The following is a 16,132-nucleotide window of genomic DNA, read 5'->3' on the forward strand; positions in this document are numbered from 1 at the left end:
ATTTGGTTGTGTCTCCATTTACGGCTGGAGTCAGGCGATATTTGTTTGAAGTATTGTAAAAATATTTAACTGCTCAATTAAAGTGCAGAGTATCTATTTTTAGCGACCCCTTTTTAAAAAATGTTAATATGTGGTATAAAATTCTGAAAGATTTAGGGCAGGGGTGCCAGGGTCCTGGAAGCCATGAGGCCTGAGCTTGGATCTGGGAGGGATGGAGCGCTGAGCCCTTAACGTCTGCCAGGCTGCCGGCCTCCCACAACCTGTTCCTGCTGCCACTTCCTCGTTGGACACCTGCCTGGGACAGTGAGTGATGGCCACCCGGGAATCTCTGTTGACTTTGGAAGCAATACCTGGTAACAAACATGACTGAGTTCTGGCTTATTTCAGCTCTTGGGGAGAAAACATGTCAACAAACGTGGGAGAAATTGCATGCGGCAACTACAAAGAACAATAATCTTGCTGTTAGTTCAAAGTTCAACATTCCAAGGATCCAAGATGGCTGCTTGGGTAGACACCTAACCGCAGCAGCACACAACAATTTCAATGGAATACAACTAAAATGTAGAGTGGACATCGCCCAGAGCTACAGGTAGTCGACTGACTGAAAATTCTACAACAAGAAGGAAAGAGAAAACCAGAAGGAAAATCAGAGGAGCTGAAAAAAAGCCTAAGGTACGGAGACATGCTGTGCGCTCGCATGCACACACGCACGCACGCGCGGAGAGGTCACAGCTGGAGAGGAGGAGAGGGCTGGGTGCTGCCTGGCATTCCCTAGCAGGAAGAAAATAAAACCCCTAGCCTGGGCTAAACCCCTGAACTGGCAGCGCTGACCCCCAGTTATGAGCCAGACCCTGGGGACCCAGGCTCTGGCAGGGGGAGATGGGGCTGTGAGGCAGAATCCCGGGGAGCAGCGAAAAGCAGGGCCCCCGGAGTCGGGCGCACATTGCGAGCAGAGGACTGAATGTTGACTCTGTTGCTGGATTACCCTATCCTGAAGAAACAAAGCCTCCGGTGGCGCTGAGCCTCAGTCCGGACTGCTCTGAACCCCAGTCCTGGACCAGACCCTGGGGACCCAGGCTCGGGCAGGGGGAGACGGGGCTGTGAGGCGGAATCCCAGGGGAGTGGCGAAAAGCGGAGCCCCCAGAGTAGCGCGCACTGCGCACAGAGGACAGTCTGTTGACTCTGATCCTAGACTCCCCTAGCGGGAAGGAGAAAAAAAAGCTCCAGACTGGAGAAATGCGACAGGGAGCAGGAGCCCCTGCTGGATACCAGCCAGCCGGGCGCCAGCAGGGAGCCCGGCGATGGGGCCCCCAGGGGGGGGGGATGCCCCTGAGCCATCGACCTCTGAGCGCGGGCAACGGAGCCAAGGCCGGGGGCTGCATCCTGGGCGGCGCTGACCCCGGCAACAGGCTGGAGCAGCACGGGAGCCCGCGGAGAACAAAGGGGTGCCACAGGCCAACCTGCTGAGCTCCCAGGACAAGGAGGAAGAAACCAAAGTTCTCAATGTGAAGGAATCAAGTGAGAGCAAAAGATAGTAAAATTACTTAAGAAAGAATACAAAGAAGATCTTGAAAAAATCAAAGACTAAGTCAGAACTCAACTCAACAGCCAACATTGCAACATAAATGTGTTTAAAAAAAAAAAAAGAACAGAATGTTTTAACAGCGGCGGCCAGGCCTAGAGTGCCCAGGCACAAAGCAATGGCAACCGGGCCCGGAGCAGCAACGGCCAGGCCCCAGAGCAGCAGCAGCCAGAACCAGAGCAACAACAGCCAGCACTGGAGCAGCCAGACCTGGGGCAGTGGCAGCCAGGCCTGAGGCGGAGGCAGCCAAGCCCAGGGTGGCCAGTCCAGGAACACCCAGACCCGGAGTGGCCGGGCCCGGAGAAGCCGGGCCCAGAGCAGCCGGGTTGGGAGCAGCCAGGTCCAGAACAGCAGTAGCCAAGCCCGGAGCATGCAGGCTGGGAGCGGCCAGACTCGGAGTGGCCGGGCCCGGGGCAGCCGGGCCCAGAGCAGCCGGGTCCAGAACAGCAGTAGCCAAGCCCGGAGCATCCAGGCTGGGAGCGGCCAGACTCGGAGTGGCCGGGCCCGGGGCAGCCGGGCCCAGAGCAGCCGAGTCTGGTGCGGCCAGGCCCGGAGCAGCAGCTGCCAGGCTGGGAGCGGCCAGGCCTGGAGCAGCCGGGTCTGGTGCGGCCAGGCCCGGAGCAGCAGCAGCCAGGTCCAGAGCAACTAGGTCAGGAGCGGCGGTGACCAGACCCGGAGCAGCTGGTTGTGGAACGAACCAGAGCAACAGAGGCCAGGCCCGGAGCAGCCAGGCCCAGAACAGCTTGCTCCTCGCCTGCCCCTGCCCCAGGGCTGCCTCTCAGACATGGCTGGAAACTTTTGTGGGAACTTGAGGGTCTGCTGAATCAAGTGATGAAGGCTTAGATCTGGATGTGTTGAGTTAGTATAGGGCTGGGGTGTTGATCTGTGAGTGCCTTGGGTGGGGCCTGGATTAGGCTGGTTGACCTATTTGGAAATGTCTTTTGTGTGAATTGTATCATTGGGCATGTGGTGGTATTATTGATATGAGAAAATGCTAAGTAACTGATTTACTATCTGAAAAGGGATTTACTATCGGGGAAAGGGAGGGAGGAAGAGACTGAACATAAACTGCACCTATGGATGAGGACAATGGGGGATGGGGATGGGGCGGAGGGTGGGGTGGAAACCTGGTGGAGGGGGGAAGAAATGAGGAACCTTTGTAACAATATGAACAATATAGATTGATTAAAAAAAATTAAAAAAAAACATACAAAGTTCAACATTCCAGACTTAAAGGTTGGCACACTGGATGTCTTGGTTGGTTTGTCAGATGAACTGGCTAAACTGGATGCATTTGTAGAAGGGGTGGTTAAGAAAGTGGCCCAACAACAACAACAACAAATCAATAAAATATATTAAAAAAAAAAGAAAAAGAAATGAATCTTGCCAAAAACTGTGAGAGTGAGCTAGGAGCATATCCTTTTGAATCAAGCCTTGAAATGACTAGAGTCTTGTTAGAGAACCCAGCTAAGCATAACCAAATTTCTGACCCAGAGACTCTAATAGATAACAAATGTGTATTGTTTTAGTCTGCTAAATTGGAGCAATTTGTTACATAGCAATAGATAACAAATACAGCTCCCAGCCTTCCTCAAGAATATGCTGGCCAACACCCGGTTTGGCTCAGTGAATAGAGAATTATTCTGGTCAAGGTCACATCCCCAGTGGGGGATGTGCAAGAGGCAGCTGATCAATGATTCTCTCTCCTTGATGTTTTAACTCTCTATCCCTCTCTCTTCCTCTCTTAAAAAAAAATCAATAAAATATATTAAAAAGAAAAAAGAAAAAAAAAAAAAAAAAGAAAGTGGCCCAATATATGGCTGACATATTGGAGGACAGTAAAGATAAAGTTCAGGAGAACCTGCTGGCAAATGGAGTTGATTTGGCTACTTATATAACAAGATTTCAGTGGGACATGGCTAAATATCCAATCAAGCAGTCTCTGAAAAATATTTCTGAAATAATTGCCAAGGGAGTGACTCAGATAGACAATGACCTGAAATCTCGAGCATCTGCATATAATAACCTGAAAGGGAATTTTCAGAATTTGGAACAAAAGAATGCAGGAAGTTTGCTAACTTGAACTCTCTCAGAAATTGTGAAGAAGGATGACTTTGTTCTTGATTCAGAGTATCTTGTCACTTTACTACCGTGTTTCCCCAAAATAAAACATCCTCCAAAAATAAGACCTACTTACAGGTTTCCTTCTGAGTGAAATATAAGGCATCCCCTCGAAAATAAGGCCCCCCCCCCCCCCGGCTCTGTCTCAGAATGAAATTTAATTTACCGTAAACTGGTCGCAACTGACAGCTGCATTGCAAATGCACTGCGAGCTGGCTACCTTGACAAGAAGTACTCATTTAAAGACAGTGCTATTGCTCAACATGAGAGATTTGGTCCACTGATTCTGAAAGAAATGGAGTCACAAGAAATTCACCAGGAAATTCAGGAATTGGATTGTTATGATGATGTTCCAGAAGATGATGACATGATTGTCATTGAGTAAATGAGTAAATTCTTGATACTGTAGGATTCACAGTTTGTCTGGTTTGTGTTAACAACTACCATACTACTGTACCGTATACAGGTAATAAATTTCCTTTATTTTCATTTAACAATAAATGTGTACCGTATTCTTCTTCATGGAAAAATAAGACATCCCCTGAAAATAAGACCTAGTGCATCTTTGGGAGCAAAAATTAATAAGACACTGTCTTATTTTTGGGGAAACAGGGTAGTTGTAGTTCCCAAGTTAAACCACAACGACTGGATGAAGCAGTATGAAACGCTCACGAGATGGTCGTTCCCAGGTCTAGCAACGTGCTCTCAGAGGACCAAGACAGTTACCTTTGTAATGTCACCTTGTTTAGGAAGGCAGTTGATGACTTCAGACACAAAGCCAGAGGAAAACAAATTCATTGTTTGTGATTTCCAGTATAATGAAAAGGAGATGAAAGCAGATAAAGAAGAAATTAACAGGCTTTCTACTGACAAGAAGAAGCAATTTGGACCACTTGTGCGGTGGCTGAAAGTGAATTTCAGTCAAGTATTTATTGCATGGATTCATGTGAAAGCATTGAGGGTTTTTGTAGAGTCTGTTTTAAGGTATGGCTTGCCAGTGAACTTCCAAGCAATGCTACTTCAGCCCAATAAGAAAACAATGAAGAAACTAAGAGAAGTATTATATGAACTGTATAAACATCTAGATAGCACTGCAGCAGCTATCATTGATGCGCCTATGGACATCCCCGGCTTAAACCTGAGCCAGCAGGAATACTACCCCTATGTATATTACAAGATCGACTGCAACTTGCTGGAATTCAAGTGAAAAGTGCTCCCCCCACAGCCCCGTCTTTGTGTGGGCGTCTGCTCACCGAAATAGGCTGAAGTATGGCAGTGTTTTTAACTCTATCACCCTTGCTTGCTTCTGACCCCTCTTCCTAGATGAATTCTCCCATGGTGGTCCATTTTCTTTCTTTCTTTTCTTTTTCTTTAAAAAAAAAAATATTTTATTGATTTTTTACAGAGAGGAAGGGAGAGAGAGATAGAGAGCCAGAAACGTCGATGAGAGAGAAACATCGACCAGCCGCCTCCTGCACATACTGGGGATGTGCCCGCAGCCAATGTACATGCTTTTGACCGGAATCGAACCCGGGACCCTTCAGTCCGCAGACCGACGCTCTACCGCTGAGCCAAACTGGTTTCGGCGGTGGTCCATTTTCAAACATTTTCTTTGAAAAGAAAAAATGTCTTGTTTCTTTTTATTGATCATGTCTGTAATTGTGTACTAAAAAAATCAGAGTCTATTTATAAATAGGATAGTTTATTTAAAGAGGTCCTTCCTCATCCATGTTGTGATATTCGTAATTCCATTTGTTACTGTTGTGCACAAAAGCCTTGTTTACAAGGGAATGGTGTAAACATTTATGCCATTTTGCTCACTATATTTAGTAGACATAACTGTTTAGTATTTACTGAATCGTGATGAAAAGAAATGTGACAATATTCAGGTATGTGCTTTCTCAATGTTTCCAATGAAATCTCTGAGCTTTGTTGACATTCACAGGAGAGAATAAAGTGACCTGTGCAAAGGCAAAAAAAAAAAAAAAAAAGATGTAGGGCAATGAGAACTAAAGAGAAAATAAACAAATGGGACTACATCAAAATAAAAAGCTTTTTCACAGCAAAATAAACCATCAACAATAAAAAATGGGCAACAGACCTAAATAGAATCTTTTCAAAAGAAGACAGAAGGAAGGCCAAGAGACACATGAAAACATGCTCAAAGTCACTAATTATCAGAGAGATGCAAATCAAAACAACAATGCAGTACCATCTCATATCCTGTGCCCTGTTCCGCCCCCCAATTTTTAATTTGCTGCATAGCATGTGTCATTACCTATCATGATGTTTGTATCTTTTTTTTAGATGTTTTAATTTTATTTTTAGGGAGACAGGAAGGGAGAGGGATGGAAACATCTGTGAGAGAGAAACAACTGGCTGTCTCCTGCATGCCCCCACCAGGTATCGAGGCCATAACCTGGGCATGTGCCTCGGAATCAAACTGGTAACCTCTTGGTCCATGGGTTGACGTTCAACCTCTGAAGCTCACCAGCTGGGCAATGTTTGTGTCATATTTGCTTATATTTCAGCCTCCCCCACTGGAATGTGAGCCCATGTGAGCAGGTACTTTTTTTTTTTTGTCTCTTTCATGGCTCTATTTCCAGCATTAAGGACAGTGTCTGACACATATTTGGTAATCAGCAAATTAATGGAATAACCTTTTTCTACCAGCCATAATGTTCATGCCATTTCCAGAGGTCACCAAGTTAAGTGTACAGTGTACATCTTTCAGATTTTTTTTAACATTTTTATTAAGGTATTATATGTGTACATATCTTACCATTGGCCCTCCAGCCCCACTCCCATACATGCCCTCGCCCCCCAGTATTTTGCATCCATTGGTTATGCTTATGTGCATAATAAGTCCGTCAGTTGATCTCTTATCGCCCCCACCACTCCCTAATCTAACCCCTGTAATTTGACAGTCTGTTTGATGCTTTACTGTCTCTGTATCTATCTTTTTGTTCATCAGTTTATAATGTTCTTTATTATCCACAAATGAATGAGATCATGTGGTATTTTTCTTTTATTTACTGGCTTATATGACTTAGCATAATGTTCTCCAGTTCCATCCAAGTTCAGGAGGCACAGAGAACCCCAAACAAGAAGAACCCAAACAGACGCAAGCCCAGACACATCATAATTAAAATGCCAAAAATTAAAGACAAAGAGAATCTTAAAGGCAGCAAGAGAAAAGAAAACTGTTACCTACAAAAGAGTTCCCATAGGGCTGACACCTGATTTCTCATCAGAAACTCTATAGGCCAGAAGGGAATGGCATGAAGTACTCAAGATAATGGAAAGCAAGGATCTGAAACCAAGATTAGTATATCCAGCAAGACTATCTTCAAAATAGACAGTCAAATAAAGAGCTTCCCAGACAAAAAAAAAAAAAAAAAAAAAAAAAAAAAAAAAAAAAAAAAAAAAAAAAAAGGCTAAAGGAGTTTATCACCACCAAGCCAGCATTATAAGAAATGCTAAAGGTATTGTGAAGGGATTGCTGAGAAGAAAAACAGAGAGAAACCTAGCCATACAGAATTAAAATGGCTATAAATAAGTACCTCTCAATAATAACCCTAAATATAAATGGCTTAGATGCTCCAATCAAAAGGTGGAGGGAAGCTGAATAGATACAAAAACTATATGCTGTCTACAAGAGACCCACATCAAAACAAAAGACACACCCAGGATGACAGTGAAGGGATGGAAAAAATTTTTCCAAGCAAATGGAAAAGAAAAAAAAAAAAAAAAAAAAAAGAAGCTGAAGTAGCAATACTCATATCTGATGAAATATACTTTAAAAGCATCATGCTAAATGAAATAACCCAGTCAGAGAAAGATAAATATCATATGATCTCACTCATTTGTGGAATATAATGAACAACATAAACTGATGAACAAAAACAGATCCAGAGTGGAAAAAATATACTAGAATATAATAGAAGTAATCCTGTTACTTGCAGATTTTTAATATTTTCTACAACTTTTGTCGTATCACACTATGTTAGTACAGTTTTGGTAGTATTATTATACTTAAAATCCTTTTATTCTTGAAATATTAATGTTTATTGCATGTTATATTATTATATGTAAGATCATTTTTCTTGAATATTTGGTGTTTATTGCATGTAACATCATATTTAAAGTCATTTTTCTTGAGATAGTAATGTTTATTCATGTAACATTATTATATTTAAGATAATTTTTCTTGAAATATTAAGGTTAATTGCATATAACATTATACTTAAAATCACTTTTCTTGGAATAAAAAAAAGAAAAAAGAAAAAAAGAAATGCTATTTATCTTTACAAAATCTGGTTTCAACAAACTGTATGTAATAGATATTAAATAAATAAGAATTTTACTATATCTAGATTTTCTTTTCTGGAAGCTTAAGTGCAATTACATTAGGTTCTACTAACTGTTTTGTTCCTATGAAACTTTAGTACAATAATTCTCTTCTGGTGGTGGAAGAGGGAAGCACAAGTCTGAAAGCTCTTGTTTTCAGCCTCTGATACCAATTTAAAGTGCTTGCATACTTTGTCTCTTTAGAGTAGGGGTGTCGAACTCAATCAGAGAAGGGGCCAAAATCTAAAATCCAGCCTAAATCTCGGGCCGAATGGTTTACTGAACAGTCATAAACTGTCATTGTGATGGAAACGCAGCGGAGTGCAGTGATGACAGCGTGGTGCGGGCCACATTGCAAGGCCTGGCGGGACGGATTTGGCCCGCGGGCCTTGTGTTTGACACATGTGCTTTAGAGTATGACTTATCTTGGAGGTAATCAAGGTTTCTATCATTCCAGAAATTATAGACTACCATTGAAGTTGCTTCAGGATTTCCTTACTTTTTCCATTGCTAGAATAAATTATTATATTTTGAGTATAAAATGTTTGCATGAAGTTGTTGGTGAAATAAATTACACTCTTTTTGATTAATAGATTTTTATGCATTTAGTATTCTTTTTCTAAGGAGCACATTAAAATTTTCCTTTGAGAATCTTCGAATTCACTTAATCTGGGGCTGTCCCAGTCACCAGATACAAGAATGGAGCAAATGATGACTATCCTTCACATACCTGTAAACATACCTTTTCTGAATAGAAACACTGAAAAATAATCACAAAGAAATTTTTGTGTGTGATGATTTTTTTCCTCATCACAAATTAAAATTAAAACAAAAGGATATATGTTTTCCAGTGGCTCTCTGCCAATATAAAGTAGTTAAAAATAAGTCATAAAAAAGAAGTCTAAGCTTTGTCAGTAATTGGCTGTGGCTTTAAGGAAGTTACTTGCACTTCCTGGATCTCAGTCTCTTCATCTTTAATAGGATAAGATAAGATTAGTGGTCTTCTAAGGGGAGAAACCAAGATGGCGGCATAGGGTAGACACCCAAATGCAGCCTACCACAACAAATTTGAATTTAGAACTGAAAAACAGGGGAAACATTGCCCTGAAGCACCGTAAGGCTGGCTGAGAGGAGGCTCTACCATCCGGGAAGGACAGAGAACCTCAGGAATTGTGAAGGTACAGAGAACTGTGTGTGTAAAAAGGCGGTCGCTTGACTTCGCTGCTGGCTTGCTTGCGGAGTGCTGAGAGGGCGGGCTGAGTTCGCTACTGGCTTACTCCCGGCGGAGAGGGTGGACAGCTAATGCTCGGCTGGCTTTCTTGTTCGGGAAGAAAACAGAACCACCCTATTGCACTGATAGAGGGCCCCAGACAGGGAGAGGCCAGACTGTCAGGCACTGGGCAGAGATCTCTTGGAGGTGTGTGAAGCCAGCCCTCAGAAACCAGAATCTCGTAGGGAGGGGCTGACCAAAGCTTGTTTGCACCACCCCGAGAATCTGCCCCATCCAAGCGGACCACAGAAGCCCTTCCAGTGGCTAGCTTTCTTGTTTGCAGTTAATGGGACTCTTCTAGGGAGTGACAAGAATCTAAAGCTTGTCTACGCCTAGACCAAAGAGGTGCGCACGCCTGCAACCAATTGTGCGGGATTCAACAAAGCTTGTCTGTGCCCCATTCAAGAGGAATACAGAAACCCTTCTAGCTGAGACACTTCTGATTCTCATAGCCAATTGGCTTAGAGAATCAACACTTCTCCGTGATACCAACAACAAGCAAGGCTTAACAACAAGACTGCACACACAGCCCACAAAGGGCTACACCAAGACTGTCCACCTCAGGTAACTGGGAGGCTGACCCACTGAACCATATAGGACATCATAGCACACAAAGCCACCCTACCAATTCAGGGAAGCTGTGAAAATGCCGAGACAAGGAAACAGATCACAAACAAAAGAAATGGAGGAAAAGAAGCGACTGGATATAGAGTTCAAAACCATGCTTATAAGGTTTTTCAAGAATTTCCTAGAAAAGGCCGATAAAATAAATGAGACCTATGAGGATATGAAAAGGGATCAACTAGAAATAAAGAATACATTGTCTAAAATAAAAAATGTTATACAGAGTCCTAAAAACAGAATGGAAGATTGCAAGAATCAAGTCAAAGATTTGGAACACAAAGAGCCAGAGGACACTCCTCCACAGAAGCAAGAAGATAAGAGAATTCAGGAAGTTGAAGATAATGTAAGAAACCTCTGGGACAATTTCAAACGAACCAACATTAGAATTATGGGGGTTCCAAAAGAAGAGAGAGAGCAAGATACTGAAAGAATACTGGAAGAAATAGTGACAGAAAACTTCCCCCACCTGGGGAAAGTAATAGACTTACAAGTCCAGGAAGTGGACAGAACCCCAAACAAAAGGAATCCAAAGAGGACCACACCAAGACACATCATAATTAAAATTCCAAGAGCAAAAGACAAAGAGAGAATATTAAAAGAAGCAAGAGAAAAGCAGGTAGTTATCTATAAAGGAGCACCCATATGATTGTCAGCTGATTTCTCAACAGAAACCATGCAGGCCAGAAGGGAATGGCAAGAAATAGTCAAGGTGATGAATAGTAAGAACCTACAGCCAAAAATACTCTACCCAGCAAAGCTATCACTCAGAATCGAAGGCCACATAAAGAGCTTCACAAATAAAAAAAAAACTAAAGGAGTTCATCACTGCCAAACCAGAATTATATGAAGTGCTGAAAGGGGTTCTTTAGGAAGAGGAAGAAGATATAGATAAAAATTATGATCAACAAATACGTAACTATCAACAAGTGAAACTAAAAGCCAAGGGAATTAAAAAACCTGATGAACAATATTAACTGGTGAATATAAGAGAATCAGAGGTATAGAAGGGGAGTGGACTGACTATTCTCAGGGTAAAGGGGAGTGGGGGGCGTGTGCGGGTAGAGCCTCAACAAAAACTGTGCACCTATGGATGAGAACAATGGGGGGTTGGGAAAAGGCAGAGTCTGGGGTGGGAACCTGGTGGAGGGGAGCAATGGAGGGGAAAAAAATGAGGAACATTTGTAATAATATGAACAATAAAGATTTATTTAAAAAAAAAAGATTAGTGGTCTTCTGAGTTAGCCTCTTCTAGTTCACAGATTTCAGATTTGGGTCATTCTGATTCTATATGTGGTTATAGATTATTTCACTAATTTAAATGACAGGTAGAAAGTTTAAGTGCCTCTCTGCAAATGTACCAATGAACCATTTTCAGAGGGAAACCATGGAGAGTGAGCTTGAATGGTCACTAAGTTAAAAAATTAAAAACAAACACATGGAGATCACTTTAGGAAGTGAGGTAAGAGTATGGAGTAGAGAAATCTTTGTGTAGATAACAATCAGAAGAAGCTCACATTGGAGGATATCTATCTTCTCAGTGAGCTAGTAACTGAAAGCTCTTGGTTGTGTTGGACACTTAAATAGACTAGAAAAGTTTTGGATCAGCGGCTGTAGAATATTTTCCAGGACTCAAGTAGGGATGAATAAACGAATAAGAAAGTAGTATTTCAGGTTTGATCCCAGACACTATCATATCCAGATGGTTCACATGTCTTTTCCTCAAACTTGGATATGAATGACATTTTAAAATTCTAAAGGTTAAATCTACCTTGTGGATTAATATACACTGAGTGGCCAGATTATTTTGATCTCTGAATGCATAATAATCTGTCTACTCAGTGTATATCCTGTATAATAAAAGGCTAATATGCAAATTGTCCCCTCAACCAGGAGTTCGACCAGCAGGCAGGCTGGCCAACCACCCATGTCCCCTCCCCCTGACCAGGCTGGCCAGACTCCATCCATGCAAAAACTCATACACTGGGCCTCTAATACACACACACACACACACACACACACACACACACACACTGAGTGGCCAGATTATTATGCTTTCAGAGATCATAATAATCTGGCCACTAAGTGTATATTGACAGTGAAAGTAGATTTGGTTGTTCTGAAAACTCTAAGACAATTCTAGCCCAGCTGGCTCATGGGTTGAGCATTATCTATGAACCAGGCAGGGCACATGTCCGGGTTGCGTGCTTGATCTCTAGTGTGGGGCATGCAGGAGGCAGACAATCAATGATTCTATCTCATTGATGTTTCTATCTCTCTCTACATCTCCCTTTCTTCTATAAAAATAAAATAAAATAAAATAAAATAAAATAAAATAAAATATAAAATATAAAATAAAATAAAACAAATACAATTCTAGGTAGGAACAGAATTAGCATCATCCAGATGGGTGTATAACGTTCTAAAATGTCTTGAAAAGACTGATAACAAAGGTCAAATAATATATAAATGTCATCTTTCTGTGGCTGGACTGGATAGTGTTCATTCCAAGATGCCTTTTGGACTTGTTTAAAGTCCTGCCTGCTTGAATGAAGTTGAAATTAAGCAGGCCATAACAGAAGAATGTCTACCATCCAAATGTTCCCTTAACATTGCAACTTAACTGCTCACAGTCCCACTTTTAACATTTTATTTGAGTGTTTTGGTTATCCATCTCAAGGACAATGCATTTATGACAAATATGTCATTTTTATTTCTGATTTTGTAGAACACCTATTTTTTTATGGCAGACAATTCATAGTGCAGTAGAAAGACTCTCATTTGTGTTAATGTGCATCACTTTGAGTAGTCTAGAAGTGCAGTCTTTTATCAAGGTTAAGTATAGTGAAGTTGAACTGCTTGACAGCTTTTTAAAAAATTAGTAGACTTTTTGAAATAAGTACAGAAATTTCTGATATACTCCTCACCCCACACCCAGTTTCTCTTACCATTAACATATTGAATTAGTATGATTAATGAGCTCATTTAATATATTATAATGAACTAAAGTTCTAGTTCACATTAGCATTCTTTGCGTTGTAAATTCTGTATTTAGCAAATATATAATGACATGTGCCTACCATTATAGTATCATATACAGTAGTTTTACTTTCCTAAAAATCCTCTGTGCCCTACTGACTTATTTATTTCCCTTACCTCAAATCCATCACAATCACTGACTTTTGAACTATCTGTATAGGTTTGCCTTTTCCAGAATATTATATAGTTTCTTATACTGGGCAATATGCATTTAAGGTTTCCCTAAGTCTTGACATTTCATTTCATTTAATACTGATTTCTTTTAATCCATTGTGTGGATATACTAGTACCAGTTTATTTACATGTGCACTTACTGGAGGACATCTTATTTTAGGTCTAATTTTCTAATTCATTAAACTTTAATATATAGCTTGAAACATTAAAACTTATACAAAATTTTAAGTTCTATATTTCAACAGAAAAACAATAAAGATGTCTATGATAGACCAAGAAAAACTGCTTGGTTCACCTATTTTTTTTTTTCCTTCTTTTTCAGGAGTAAAAAATGGGTTTGTTTGCCTTTGGCTGGGGACATATTTCTTCTTTACAACCATTATCACCACCACCACTAACTTCATTCACACATAAATACTTAATTGTCATGAAAATAATAATGACTGAGGGGCTGAGATTTATATATATATATAATACTGTTTGAAGCTTTTGTAAAACTATATTTTTAGGTATACATTAATGGTGGTGATCATTGCAGGAAAAGGAAAAATTCAGAACTTGATACTATGCTCAAGCCAAAATGCACAAAAAGGAGAAAAGATCAAAGAGCTTGGAACAGAATTCCAGAAATGTTGAGTTCAGGTAATAAACTAGGTATATATTGTCTTATCACAGCCAGTTCTATAATAGAAAATTATTTCATTAGATGGAAGGAAAATGTGAACAGAAATAGACTTCCTGGTAAATTGTCATTTTCATTTAAATGGCTCTGCAGATTTGATTTTCTAAGACAATAAACCATTTTCATGTCTGGAAAAGACTCAGGCATTAGTTTCTTAAACTTTCCTGAAAGTTTTGTGACAAGCAGCCAGGCCCTGAGCAGCCAGGCCTGGAGCATCCAGGCCCAGAGCAGCAGCCGCCAGACCCAGAGTTGCCAGGCCCAGAGATGCCAGGCCCGGAGCAGTAGCCAGGCCCAGAGCAGCAGCAGCCAGACCCAGAGTAGCTGGGCCTGAAACAGCAAGGCTCAGAGCAGCCAGGCCCAGAGCAGCAGCAGCCAGGCCCGGAGCATCCAGGCCCGGAGCAGCCAGGCCTGGAGCAGCCAGGCCTGGAGCAGCAGCAGCCAGACCCAGAGTAGCTGGGCCTGAAGCAGGAAGGCCCAGAGCAGCCAGGCCCAGAGCAGCAGCAGCCAGGCACGAAGCATCCAGGCCCGGAGCAGCCCGGCCTGGAGTATCCAGGCCCAGAGAGCCAGGCCCAGAGCAGCCAGGCTTTGAGCAGCCAGGCCTGGAGCAGCCAGGCCCGGAGTAGCAGCAGCCAGGCTCAGAGCAGCCAGGCCTGGAGCAGCATCCAGGCCCGGAGCATCCAGGCCCGGAGCAGCAGCATCCAGGCCCGGAGTGTTGTGGGGTCGAACCCTGGGTTCAGAATGAAAGGAAAGAAGGAGCAATGCAGCCAACTTGGGTACCAGAGTGTTATGTCTCATCACAATGGACTCAGAGAAGCTCCTGTGTCCCTTCACCCAAAAGGACTGAGAGTTTCCCAGATGACAGCAAAGTGGGAGAAGAAAACTGAAGGCTATGCAAGGGACTGAGGTGCCAACATGGAGTCATCTGAAGAAATTAAAGACTAAAGTGGAAGCTACTTCTTTAATCATGTTCCTGCTCATTATAGCATCTGTTAGCTTACAGTCTTCTGCAAAGTCTTGTGCAGCAAGTCCAAGGACTCTGAGTAAATCTACACCAGCAACAAAAGAGACTCATTTAGTAGCTAAATATATTAATATGTCCATAATTCTGATTTCTCATTTTGTTGTTTTGCATTGGCATTGTTGTTGTTATTTAATAGCCAGAGTTTTGCTCTTGACATTCAAGTTTTGAAAATAACATGTATGTGGTTTAGTTTTTGCATTGGCATTGTTTGCAATTGTTTTTAATTTTAGAGCCCTATTATTGATGTTTAAATTTTATTTTAATTAGTAAAAAAGGGTGAGATGTAGAGAGCCTCCTGAGAAGGCACATGGACATTCTTTTAATTCTTATCAGCTGAGCCTGAGTGCACTGGCAGAATCCTCTTATCAGTACTGATTTCTTAATGCATTTGCTTGGAATGAGAAACAAATAGGACCTTGACTCACCCAGGTCTCGATATGCTAAATCTTGTACCAAAAAATAAGGAGCTTATCCAGATTTTGATGAATAGGATCTGGGCACACCCAAAACTCCTTTTGACCTTAAACTCCCCTTTGGAGGCCAAAACAAACAAACAAACAAACAAAAAAACACCAAGGGAATTAAAAAACCTAATGAACAATATTAACTGTTGAATATAATAGAATCAGAGGTATGGAAGGGGAGTGGACTGATGATTCTCAGGGAAAAGAGGAGTGGGGGGTGCGGGAAGAGACTGAACATAAACTGTGCACCTATGGATGAGGACAATGGGGGGTGGGGAAAGGGTAGAGAGTCGGGTAGGAACCTGGTGGAGGGGGGAAAAATGAGAAACTTTTGTAATAATATGAACAATAAAGGTTTATTAATTAATTAAAAAAAAGAAGAGGAGGAAAAAGAAAAAAGTAAAGATAAAAATTATGAGCAACAAATACATATATATCAACAAGTGAATCTAAAAATCAAGTGAATTAGAAATCTGAGGAACAGAATAAACTGGTGAATATAATAGAATCAGGGGCATAGAATAGGAGGGAATTGATAATTCTCAGGGGGAAAGGAGTGTGGGGGATAGGAGAGGAGACTGTATGAGGACAGTGAGGGGGGGAGGTAAGGGCAGAGGGTGGGGTGGGATCCGGGTGAAGGGGAGCTATGGGGGGAAAAAGGAGAAACAATTGTAATAATAATAATAAAGATTTATTGAATTAAAAATGTTTTAATAAAAATTTCGTAGAAAACATTTTGTAACTTAATTTTTACAAAATCCTGATATATATAATTATTAATAACGAACTACAACTTTTGGTAATGACT

The 16,132-nt window shown here is 41.6% G+C and overlaps 1 protein-coding gene across 1 annotated transcript; it reads left to right on the forward strand.

Annotated features, from left to right (window-relative positions):
* The first annotated feature begins 322 nt into the window (after positions 1 to 322).
* Positions 323 to 5,050, forward strand: LOC118728199 (V-type proton ATPase subunit C 1-like). The gene is given in 6 exon segments (XM_036454476.2): positions 323 to 479; positions 2,804 to 2,899; positions 3,387 to 3,733; positions 4,316 to 4,371; positions 4,374 to 4,486; positions 4,488 to 5,050. Coding segments are annotated over 6 exon segments (1,152 nt in total). The 5' UTR covers positions 323 to 362; the 3' UTR covers positions 4,911 to 5,050.
* The last annotated feature ends 11,082 nt before the right edge of the window (positions 5,051 to 16,132 follow it).

This window comes from Pipistrellus kuhlii, unplaced genomic scaffold, assembly GCF_014108245.1.
Source record: "Pipistrellus kuhlii isolate mPipKuh1 unplaced genomic scaffold, mPipKuh1.p scaffold_m20_p_29, whole genome shotgun sequence".
In the NCBI taxonomy this organism is placed as follows: domain Eukaryota; kingdom Metazoa; phylum Chordata; class Mammalia; order Chiroptera; family Vespertilionidae; genus Pipistrellus; species Pipistrellus kuhlii.